This window comes from Electrophorus electricus, chromosome 2 (genome assembly GCF_041902795.1).
Source record: "Electrophorus electricus isolate QZ-2024a chromosome 2, ASM4190279v1, whole genome shotgun sequence".
NCBI classification, from domain to species: Eukaryota; Metazoa; Chordata; class Actinopteri; order Gymnotiformes; family Gymnotidae; genus Electrophorus; species Electrophorus electricus.
The window spans coordinates 41,322,341-41,334,021 of NC_137498.1; the positions used below are offsets into that span (position 1 = coordinate 41,322,341).

Sequence of the window (11,681 nt, forward strand, 5' to 3'; positions counted from 1 at the left end):
TTGCACCCAGGTGGATGAAGCAGACCTGAATAAGTTGATGTCCTGCCTTATGAATAATGCAAGATAATAATACATGAAAATTGATTTGTCAGTAGCATACATTTGTGTCCTAGTCCCGGGCCCTCCTCACATGGCCTGGGATATTTTCACTATCTCAGATAAAATTCTCTCCCATATATAGCTACTGAATTCTATGATATTTCACAAAGCCAGATTAATATTTCAGACTGTTAACTGTGCCAATACAAGGTTATTTTCATAGAAGTGTCTAAGTCAGGCACAAACATGTGCACACAGAGAAACTGCCATTATTCCATGTATTACTGCACGTGCATCCATGCGGTGTATCTCAGCAGCCTTTATAAAACCACCACTGGTTAATAAGAGAACATTGCTCTGTATTCTGCTCCCACAAGCGAAACTTTCAACAATCCACTGTCTTTCGCCATTGATTTTTTTTGTCCTGTTCTCTCTCTTTGTCCCTTTCTGCTTGGCTTTGAAAGCGGTGCACTGAAAGGTTACTACACACGAACTTGTTTTATCTCCCTGGCACCGTGTCCTCTGGGGGAAGCGTAGTGATCACCCCCGTGTTTCTGCCAACCCCGTGTGGAGCTGCACTCTCTGCTCAACCTGTCAGAAACTGTACCGCAAGGAGGGCTGCTGCTCTGCTCACCCAGACGTTATTGATCCTGTAAGTATGTCTCTATTGGTGATATTTTTTCGTTTTTGTTGCTGTCATTCTAGATTAAACTATGCATATTGTTTTATAAAAATGAACTCAGTCTCTCACTGCTGTGAGGCATGAATCTGAATGTCAAGTGTTTGCCTGCTAAAATTATTGCTTGGGTGGTGGTTAACAAAAGATCATTAATACAGTCAGAGGTATAGTGCAAAATTCTGGGGCCCCACCGTAACAGGCAGGGTGGAGGCCCTTTTATAAATATTTGATCTTTTTTAAATTTACGATCCCCTCCTGGGCTTGAGACTTCCCCATGCTGCAGTGCATACCCCTCCCCTACATTGATGACTACAGTACACAACATTCGCATGCACTCTTCCACACACGGAGCTGGGACAATTGATAATGTAGTGAAGAGCCGAACTGAACAATGAATGTTTGTTACTACAGCAGACAACTTTCTCATACATAGGGCTGTAACAATCAATACTATAGTGTAGCACCTGAATAATAAATGTTCAAGTGTTTGTTCCAGAATCGGCCGCCTATGCTGACATGCGTCTGGCCAATATTATTTTGCGGTTGCAGTTTGGGTGAACCCTTTAAAGAAGAGACCATCATATACGCAATGACTCACGTAAGTCATGTAAGTCACAATGCCATTTGAAACACACTGAGCAGTTTGGTCAGTGTAAGGATTACACAGTGAGTCTTTGTTCTTTTTCTACAGGACTCCAATACAACACAGCCCAAGATGATGCATCAGTGAAGTCTGATGATCATGAATTCGTCTTGCTTATTTATCATAACAACCATAGTCTATGACGATGATAAAACAGCTACTTCGTTACAAAGAACACAGCACAAATGTTATGTGAGGTTATAAACTGGCTGGCAGCCTTCAGGAAAAGGCTGACATCCTCATAGTTAACAAACATGAGGACAGTATAAGTGCTGTCATTATGCTGGCACAGATTTCTATGCATTAGGGTCAGTTGTAATAAAACTGAATTTGACTGTCTTTACTGTTTGCTTTAATTCTTGGTCTCTTCAATATTAGGTTAAATATTTGCTAAATGCTGTTTTTCTAGAGCAACTTATATATTTATCAGTGTGTGTGTATGTGGGTGGGAAACAATCCTATGACCATATGTTGACCTGGGTGGCTTGGTTGTTAGCATATTTGCCTCTCAGCCCTAGAGTCTTGAGTTTGTGTCCCTATCTGAATGGAGTTTGCACGTTCTCCTTGTGTGGGTTTCCTCCAACAGACCAAAAACTAGGTTGGGTAAAAATTGTCTACTCCAAAAATTGTCTGTGTGTGTGAATGTCTGCATGCCCAGTGAAGCATGGTGCTTGGTCCTGAATGTTATCTTCACTCCTCTTCCTGTGCCTGATGCAGTCCCTCAGGGGCTGGGGTTTCTGGCTGAGAGTACAATGTGCAAAGTTGGCAGCCACTTCTCACTGGTGTGTTGACTGGATATAAACATTATATACTGGGAACTGAGAAAGGTGTATTCATTTGTTGTTAACACACCTATCAGCCTCATCATGAATGCCACACTTAAAATGTCACAATTTATAGAATTTCTATTGTTAAGAAGTTGCCAGCTTGATAGGTACATTCCCACCTTCACATAAATTAAATACTTCAAGTCATATGTGTGTAAGTCAGGCAGACCAATGTTTCAAGTTCAGTGTTTAAATAGACAAAACAAGTAAGCTGAAAGTGTCATGATAGTTGGCAATAGATGGACCAGTTCTAGCATCTCCCAAATGACTGTTGTCTTGGGGTTTTCAGACACAACCATTTCATGGGTTTGAAAAAAATGGCACAAAAAACAAACAAACAAACAAAAACATCCAGTAAGTAGTGATCCTGTAATTGGAAACAGCATGTAGATCAGACATTAAATGAATGTGGCAAGAATAAAAAAAAACAAAAACAAAAAACAAGACTGCGTATAACAATAATAATCACATGGCAAAACCACAATGGCAGAATGGCATCTCAGACTCAGGGACTTTATCTCAAATGCATACAAAAGCCAAACAGCTCATACCAGCAAAGAACCATGAATGGCCGAATGACTCCCGGTTCCTTTATTTAATGGAAGGATCAAGCAATATTAGTCCACTGAGGCATCCTGTTTGGTTCTAACAATCTAGGCTGATGACATCAGTGTGACGGTGTGGGGGACATTCATCTATTAATGTTGCAGATATGCAATGAACAACATGTAAACAGCAGGGAGTGTCTGAACATCGTTGTTGTCCAATTTCCTCCACCCCATGGCTATGGTTTAACCACACATCTCCTGCATGGTAATGCACCACTTCCCGAGGTATGTATCGTCAATGGAGAGCTTCAGGAAACAGGGCATTTTCATTGCTTCAGTGACCTGCACAGTGCACAGAGCTCAACCGTCTCAAGCATCTTTGGCATGAGGTAAAAAAAAGGCTGTTCGCAGCAAGCTGTACATCCACCCATTTCTAAACAATATACTGGCAACTCAGGGTACACACTAAAACAAATAGCATGATTAGCATACATTCTCCCCAACTTTTCTTTTTTAGGTAAACTTGTGGTGTTCAAATTAGGGGATACCACTTTCTTTGCTCTTGTTTATGTTGATTCTGTGAAGGAAACTTTATCTGTGTATAATAAAGGAGCTCTTGGATATTCAGTCACTGCATGTGTGATGAAGCTTAAGATTGTTCAGATACTCAGTCAGCCAGAATTCTATGCAATAATCACACCACAGTTATAACTGAACACAGGGATGTTTTGCTTTAAATGCTGTTAAAAATATAAAGGGATATAATTATGCATACAAAAAGATTATTCAGTTGACAATACTTACTAACTCCATTCATATCAAGCACCTCAAGCACAATGAGCGCAAAAAACTGGCACCAAAGTGGAATACAACGAGAGGGTGAGAAACCATGGTAGCAGTAGATAGCTGCCTAGCGACTAGCTGAGAACTCCGTTTTGCTAAATCATTGCAGTGTTAGCGAAAGCTCAGTGCAGAGAAAATGTATCCTCTCACAGATGGCTGACACGCCTTGCACTGTTGAGCTTCGATAGTTACACAAGTATATAAACAAAATTATTCTGTGCCTAACAAATCTTTTCAGACATTGGAGTAATTCAGTTAAAGTGAAGGAGGCTTTATTGATTCAAACTTTTTTCCAAATCCTTGGAAAGATTTAAATGCCTCAAGTGCTTATCTTTAACAATTTGCCTGGCTGTATACTTTTCCAGGAAAACAATCAGGGTACAGAAAGTCAAGGTACCTTTGTCATTTAATTTTTTTCATTCTCACAAATACAGCAAAGAAACACACACACACACACACACACACACACACACACACACACACACACACACACTACAGCACATCAGGACCCTAATATAATTATATCTTATCGGCAGCTGGTGTCATAAAAGAGTACAGCACTCAATTCACAATATGTCCCTGTGAGGCAGTCCCATATGGTGAGGTGCAGCAGTTTCAGAGCCTCTCCTTTCCCCATAGCGAGCTCTCATTTAGGCAGGCTGTCTTCCTGGATATGGAACTGCTGGTTAGGTTTGGTAGCCTCCAGCATTAGCTCGTACAGCTGCCCGATCTGTTCCTCTTGAAAATCTCTGAGACTCTGTTCGGACAGCTTACTCCCAAACATGGGACTCTTGGTTCCTGCTGCCTCCAGCACCTGAGCCTGCAGGGTATCCCTGTAGTTCTGTAGACAGAAGAATATCACAGATCAGCTCAGAGTGTGCCACACTGAAAAATCAGGAGCCAATTACAGCTCTCAGGTATAATGCCGGACCAGGGATGCTTTTGGGAAAAAGCAGCTGCATGCTGGCTGATCATCACTTATGCCTAATATTTGGCCCTGACAAGACAGAAACACACAGGAAAATTATTATTATTATTATTTACAGGGCATTACTGATATGCCATAAATCTTTCTAATAACAACAATTTATTTATTTAAATGTTTGAGAATTCTACTGCCTGCCATGAACTCATGTGATACACTCTAGGTCATGAAGGTCATGCAGAGATGATGTAGTCTTCTGGGGTACATTAGTTATAATGGAGGTCAGAGCCCCACTGTGACCCACTCCCCAAATGTCATGTGTTGGAATTGCTGCCTTAATACATCAATTACTGCTTGCCCTCACATTCCTTTTCAAAGAACAAAAGGTCCCAAGTCCTCTGTGGTCGATATACTGCAGCTTGCAACTAACATGGGCATTAAAAGTCAAAAAGGCACTATTGGTACTAAAAATATTAACTGAAATTGTTTATTGACATGTTTTGGAAAAAGCAGACTTTTAAAAAAGTTGTGTTTTAAAAGCTGGTAAGAGGATATGGAAGTGATATCTCATATTAGACAGTAGTAAAAACACTTATGAAGACAGACATGCTGCTATTCATCTCACATGTAGCATGTAGCTGTGGCTGTACGGGTCCCATTATCAAAACATGATTGGAAAATCAGTCAAATTACAACCACTACATCAAAGTTACAGGGGGACCAAAGGTAAGCGGACTGTGAGCTCATTCATAAAAATGCACACAAACGTAAACCTTGAGTCATCCGTCTAGTCACTCACGAAACATCTTCGAATTTGGATGCAATTCAATTTCAGAAGCAACAAGCCATTTGTCTGAGAGGCTTCTTCCCCTACATAATGTAATTAGATTGAACATTTGCCAAGCAGCTATATTTTAAGAATGGAGGGGGATTGTTCAATGGCAGGCTTTTTGGCGAAGTTCATGAACTGAATATAAAGGTTCGTTATTTGTAGTGACGTAATCAAATACCCCATTTTGAACTTCTATGGAGTGGACTAGCTTTCCCAAGGGCAAAGCTCTTAAGTAGCTCTTTCAAGTCCATATCCTTCACTAAGTACACACATCCACACCAAAGTACTAGCTACTTACATGACAGTTATAGCAAAATCCCAAACCAAATTGATTTACTTCTCCATGAATCAGTCTATTTATGTGCATATTATATAATGATATTATGAATATATTTCTATCCCTATAATTTTTATGTAGTTGTATTACATGAAAATGAAACAAAGCATTATTCCACCAACAGTTTGAAAAGACGTTTTAAGGTCCTGACCTTGATGACAATCAAGTGCATTTAGTGCAACCAATCAGCTAATGTTCCTTTCGACTGTCTGAAACAGTAATGTAGCCAGTCATTACAGTGGCCATTCCACATGACTCCACCTCAAATTCGTACATTAGTGGACAAGAGGCCATTCTCCCATATCGTTGCTTTTCCCCTTACTGCTCCCTTCTTCTTCACTATGACCAACATCTGTCAGTCTCCTTCTCTCCTCCACTCCTTCTTGCCATGCCCCTCTCTCTCTCTCTTTTTTCTTTCTTCCCAAGGGAAAGCTTGTCCATTGCAATGTGGCCGATTTATTAGCCGAGGAGAAGCCCCATGAGGCCCCTGCAGTAACCGGATTAAAGTGAACACTCAGTGCTCTTAATCACATTTTGAGACTCGTTCTGCGTCTGTTCCTGGGTCCACCACCCTTCCGTGCTTTTTCTATTTTTTTCCCTCTTCCATGGAGTGCCTTTGGAAAGTGAGATGGAGTGGTGATTCACCCACTTCAAAATGAAGCAAAATGAGAGGAGAGGGTGGGTGGGGACAGTCAGAGGCTGTCATCACAATTTTTCTCAACATTAATTCCATTCTAATGACCACCTAGATATGTTAACAATTATGGATATCAATATGGTGTAAAAATTCTTAGGAGTGGCTAAAAGGATATTTTTGGTATACCTACTATATGTACAGTATCACCTAAACTCTCTGTATTGTATATCATGTCAGGAAATGTAAGCACAGTAAAAGGAGAACTTAACTGTTGTCATCCTTGAACAAAAGCAGTTCTATCTAGGCTTGAACAATCCCTGTCTAGCAGAATGTCAGAAAAAGTTATTTTCCATTTTATGAAAAGTTCCTCTCATGCTGCCCATTTATAGTGACATACGAGATAATGTTCATGAGTCTTATTTTAACCCGATATCATAAACATAGTAATTACAGGTGGGTGAGTTTTATCTTCTGCACCTGACACTGTAACAAGATTATCATCAAAGAAGCATTGTGCACACTTAATACAATACTGTTATCTTATAACAATAGTTCCCACATATATGGGTGGGATACATCTTTTCAAACGAAAAGCATGGTAGACTACTCTCGTGTCTTGTCTGGTAGGGATAAAACCTGTTCAAACTGTAAAGGACTATTGCTTGATGGAAGTTCATGGTTGTAGACATGCATGCGAGACGAAACCTTTCAGAATGGACTGAACTGCTGAAAGGTTCTGACGGTCATTTTATGAAGTATGGTGCCATCGTGTGGCTGGACAGTTACTTCAAAAGGAGGAGAGGAATTAACCTGAAAAACACTATAAACACCGAACAAAGCGCACCCCCCCCCCCCCCCCAATCTATAATTTTTATTTTTCAAGCATAGAGGAAGTCTGTTAGAGTTGAAATTACTGGCCGACGACGCGTCTTACCTCCCATTCCTTCATGAAGAGTTTGACCGTTTCCGGAGGTGCAGATTTGTGACTTCGAAATTCATCTTTCACGTACTGATCACCGAGCGCTCTCAAGTCGATCGGCATAAATCGATGCAAAAAGAGTATTCTCTTATATAATGAGCGCACCTTGGACACATGAGCTGGAATAGCCATAACACTGGACCAAATATTCCTGATGTTGGCGACAGCTAGCTGCCCATCCGACTTTAAAGAAATCTCTTTTAACTCGTGAACCAAAAAAAAAAAAAAAACCCCTAGCAACCTGGAAATAGCCTACTCAAAAGTAGCCAGCTAACTATCTTAGCTAAGGATGTAGCGTCCAAATTCAAGTACATCTGTACAAACTCTAGCGAACGATTACAGCCAAATCCTGAGCTATCTAACGCCAGGTTAGCTAACCCAAATAACTAATACGACCACGTAACGAAGAGGATGTTATTGGTACAGACCTTCCGTCAATAAGCATATCTCCCCGGCGAGAACGAAATAGGTTATTATCGATCACCAAGCTGACATTATATACGCCTATAATGACTTTGATATAACTCACGTCGTCGTCCGTCTAGACCGTTTGAATAAACGGTGCGCATCCGCTGACTCTTATGGCGATTTGTTTTTAAACCACCAAAATGGCGGACATGGAAGCCGCCATCTTGTGTGTGCTTGTGAGTGCGATTGGAGCCCGAGCATGCGCAGTACAGACAATAGGCTGTGGACGGTCACAAGTAGCGCAGTAGAGCGAAAGTGGAGTACGAGCATGCGCAGTAGGTTCTATAGACTGTCGCTCTAAGCCGCCCCCCACAGTCAGCCACTAGAGGGCGTCACTTTTCACTCGCTGTCGTCCACTCCATGTGTACATTCGGTCTAGTTTGTACGGTGTTACAAGTTTGCACGTGTTTTTACATGCCAGTTGTTAGGAAACCACATTTAAATCAACAGACATTAGACACTTAGTAAAGATCAAATCCATTTAAAGCCAAAACCTTTAAAAAAAAAAAAAAAAAAGCAATAGCAGTTGTGGTTTCATTAACATATTTGACAGGTGTTTACATCTGTTACTAAAAGCACAGATAAATTTTTCCTGTGTAAGTATTACCTCTCAAATGGGAAAATAATTGTCGCACAATGCCGAAAGTATAACATCAGACTGTTCCTTGAAACAAAGGGGTGAACCAAGATGGCGACCAGTGCAAGCGGTATTTGGCTGATGCAAAATTTCAGTTTTCATACCTTAATGATAGTCTACTAGACTTCATTCAACATGTACAATATTTATGAGTGTCAGAAGACATGATGCTTATTATTAGTCACATTTAAATAGCATCTTTCTCAAACCCAGGGAGGCTTTATGGCTAGAGATCATATATATATATATATATATATATATATATATATATATATATATATATATATATATATATATATATATATATATATATATACACATACATACATACATATATATGTATGGGGTCACATCAGTTTGGGGTCACATCCCCTAGTGCTCCATTTCTCGAGCTTTTCATGTTCCTTCTTCCTGATGTTGCTATCACTTGGGATTGGCACACCTATCACTACTATGTCCAGTTGGTTAGCCATTACCATCTCGTCTGTCTGTGTCTGGCACGAATTTCCACCTTGGAACTTCCAGATGTACAGAGGTTTCAGTGTACAATGCCAGCCAGCATCTTACATCCTGGTGTTATGTGCTGGATTGTGTTTATAGCAACAGGTGCAAATTCTTATTTTTCCTTCTCAAGTCTCTAAATCAACATGGATACCCACGAACAAGGCAAGAAGAGGAAAGACAAAGAGAAGTCTTTTACTTCTGAAACAATGGTCCTTGGTGTAAATATAAAATCTTCAAAGGTGGAAGTTAAAGCTACTCACAAAACTACATGGAACACAACTATGTGCACAGTCACAGTGCTGACGTTTGGCCTCTTATGGAAACTGAGCTAGACACACCAACTAAGCAGAAGGGGTAGAAGTAGAAAGGCGATATATCTCTGACGAAACTGCAGAATAACATCAAGAAATAATTTCTGCAAAAATCAATGAAAGGGCAGACAGCCTGGAGTCAACTATTAACTGCAATACAGTAAGTATTGATGCACTGAAGAAATTAATTGCCTGCATTTTACAGAGGTAGAAAGCCTTTAAAAAGACATGAGGACAGTAAAAATGTGTCAGGGAAGAGCACAGAAAGTTTTGGACTTGGAGCAGAAGCTCAACAAGGCTAAAACACATCCAACGCAGATGGAACATTAAGCTTTTCGGCATCCACAACAATTCAAAGGAAGAAATCAAAGCCAAAGTTTACATTTTATTTACCTGAAACTTTTATACAAAGTGACTTACAATTATGACTGAGTACAACTTGAGCGATTGAGGGTTAAGGGCCTTGTTCAGGGGCCAAATAGTGGTAACTTGGCAGTGGTGGGGCTTGAACCAGCAACCTTCTGATTACAAGTCAAATAAACCACTGAGCAGTTGCAGTGCCTCCAAACAAAACTGATTGTAAATCTGCCAACTGCTTATTGACAATGATTGCATATGCTACATTTTGATATAATTGGTTAGAAGTGTACTGCACGTTGTGTTTCCATAGCCTAGTTAATGTTAGGTCAGGGAAAAACAGCCTCATTTGCTCCACTGCAGATGCAGAAGATAGCTAGGTTAACTACTCGTTTGTCGAGCTTTAACATCATCAGAGGAGAAATTAATTCGATCAACTGAGGTATGAAATTTTTCAGTTACTATATCCTAAGATTTCTACATTGAAAACTGGTAGAAATTAGGATATCCTGTCAGCACCAACATTTTCGTACAGCTGACACGATGCTGACTGATTTGACTTTAGTCCATCAGCACATAGCTAGCTCGCAAGTTTATGAATAACTTGAGCAACAAGACCAGAACGTGTATGTTGTGTATTGACTTTTGGCTGATTTCCAATTGTTTGGATATAAACAAAATCAATGTTCATATTCTTACTACTCTTTTACCATACCACAAAGATATATATATATATCTTTGTGGTATGGTAAACGACATTAACTGAACACAATCTATTATATATATATATATATATATATATATATATATATATATATATATATATATATATATATAATAGATTGTGTTCAGTTAATGTCACTAAAAAGGTTAGGCTCATACTGGAAACTGGAATAATTACATTTTTAAAAATTTTTAAAAATTGATGTGGCAATGTTAAAAGCCAGATTTTTCACATAAAGCTCTAAATGAAAAAAAAAAACATTTTGACAGTCACTGAGAGCTTATAAAATACAAAGTTGCAAAATATTAAGCATGTGTGGGCGTTTTTTGGCTCGTGTGAAAAACGGTGAATAGAATATTTGTTTAAATAATTTATAAGATTCAGACAGAGGCTGGAGGAACATTTGCAAGGTCCAGAAAATGACAGCTGGAAGACAGTAAGCAAAACAATCCAGAGATTAACTATAGATGGAAATGTTACAGATGATCAAAGAAAATAGCTAGCTATTGTTGCAGTTTTTTCACAGAAAGGCATATTGGCTGATTTGAGGGGATCAGCTGAGAGTAAATTGAATAGTTTAGGTAAAGTTATTAACGAACATGGAATGGAAAGGTTTGGAAGGTTGCAAGTAGACAGCAAGTAGAAATAGGTCTGATTCGGGAATTAAGGGTTCTTAGGAAGCAGTGGAGCTGTGTAGCAGAGGAGGAAAGAGAGGCTGATAATATATTACAGAAAGAGCTGAAGGCTTGTGGTGCTGAGGAGAGTTGAGGTCTTGAGGAAAAGGAGGTAGAAGGAACACGCTAGGGTAGCCTTCTTTAGGAATCCTTTCATTATGTGAATCATGTGAAAACCTTGTTTAAGAAGGAGAAAGTGGGAAAAGGGAGTTAGAGGAATATTTTGAGGGTGTTTATACAGATAAGGATAAGATAAAGGAGATGGGGTTACCCACTTATGCCTGTGATTCACCATCACTGCACACAAATGCAAGGCTGACTGAAGATGAGGAGAGACCCCCATTTACCAGCCTGGGGACCGGGTGTGGGCAGCTATGAGAGATGTCCGATGGGACCCACAGGCAAGCTAGTCCTTAAATACACCAGTCCCTACACTATCCTTTGCTGCATAAAAGAGGTGACGTGTAGGGTCGGCTTGCCAGAGGGTAGCTGTGCATCGTCAGCCTTCAATGTCTCTGCCCTGAAGCCTGTAGTCGTAGGACCCCTTGATGAGTGCAGCACTGCTGGACATTCACTACTATGACTGGGGCTCGACAGGTGTCCTGCATATAAGGTTGAGTGCCCTGCTGGACTTGCAGTGGTGAGGTAAAAAGTATCCAGTGACGCGCACACACACACACACACACACACACACACACACACACACACACGCACACA

General features: G+C 40.1%; 1 protein-coding gene and 1 long non-coding RNA gene across 3 annotated transcripts; one reads left to right on the forward strand and one right to left on the reverse strand.

Annotated features, from left to right (window-relative positions):
• Positions 1-565: 565 nt before the first annotated feature.
• Positions 566-1,688, forward strand: LOC113585683 (uncharacterized). Of its 2 annotated transcripts, none has more exons than XR_003411533.3 (3): positions 566-691; positions 1,215-1,325; positions 1,410-1,688. It is a non-coding gene; the product is annotated as an uncharacterized LOC113585683 (long non-coding RNA). The 2 variants fall into 2 exon arrangements; XR_003411534.3 differs by having other exon boundaries at positions 1,215-1,316.
• Positions 1,689-3,834: 2,146 nt separating this feature from the next.
• On the reverse strand, positions 3,835-7,924 carry sdhaf3 (succinate dehydrogenase complex assembly factor 3). Its single transcript, XM_027023359.3, has 2 exons — positions 7,245-7,924; positions 3,835-4,420 (listed from the first exon to the last, which is right to left on the reverse strand). The coding sequence occupies exons 1-2, from the start codon at positions 7,419-7,421 to the stop codon at positions 4,226-4,228; spliced, it is 372 nt and encodes a 123-aa protein (XP_026879160.2). The 5' UTR covers positions 7,422-7,924; the 3' UTR covers positions 3,835-4,225.
• Positions 7,925-11,681: the final 3,757 nt, after the last annotated feature.

Excerpts from the sequence above, each read along its gene's own strand:
- sdhaf3 (XM_027023359.3), bottom strand. The coding sequence starts at position 7,421 with ATGGCTATTCCAGCTCATGTGTCCAAGGTGCGCTCATTATATAAGAGA. Across the intron at positions 4,421-7,244 it reads TCTTCATGAAGGAATGGGAG|AACTACAGGGATACCCTGCA; the intron begins GTAAGACGCGTC and ends TTCTGTCTACAG.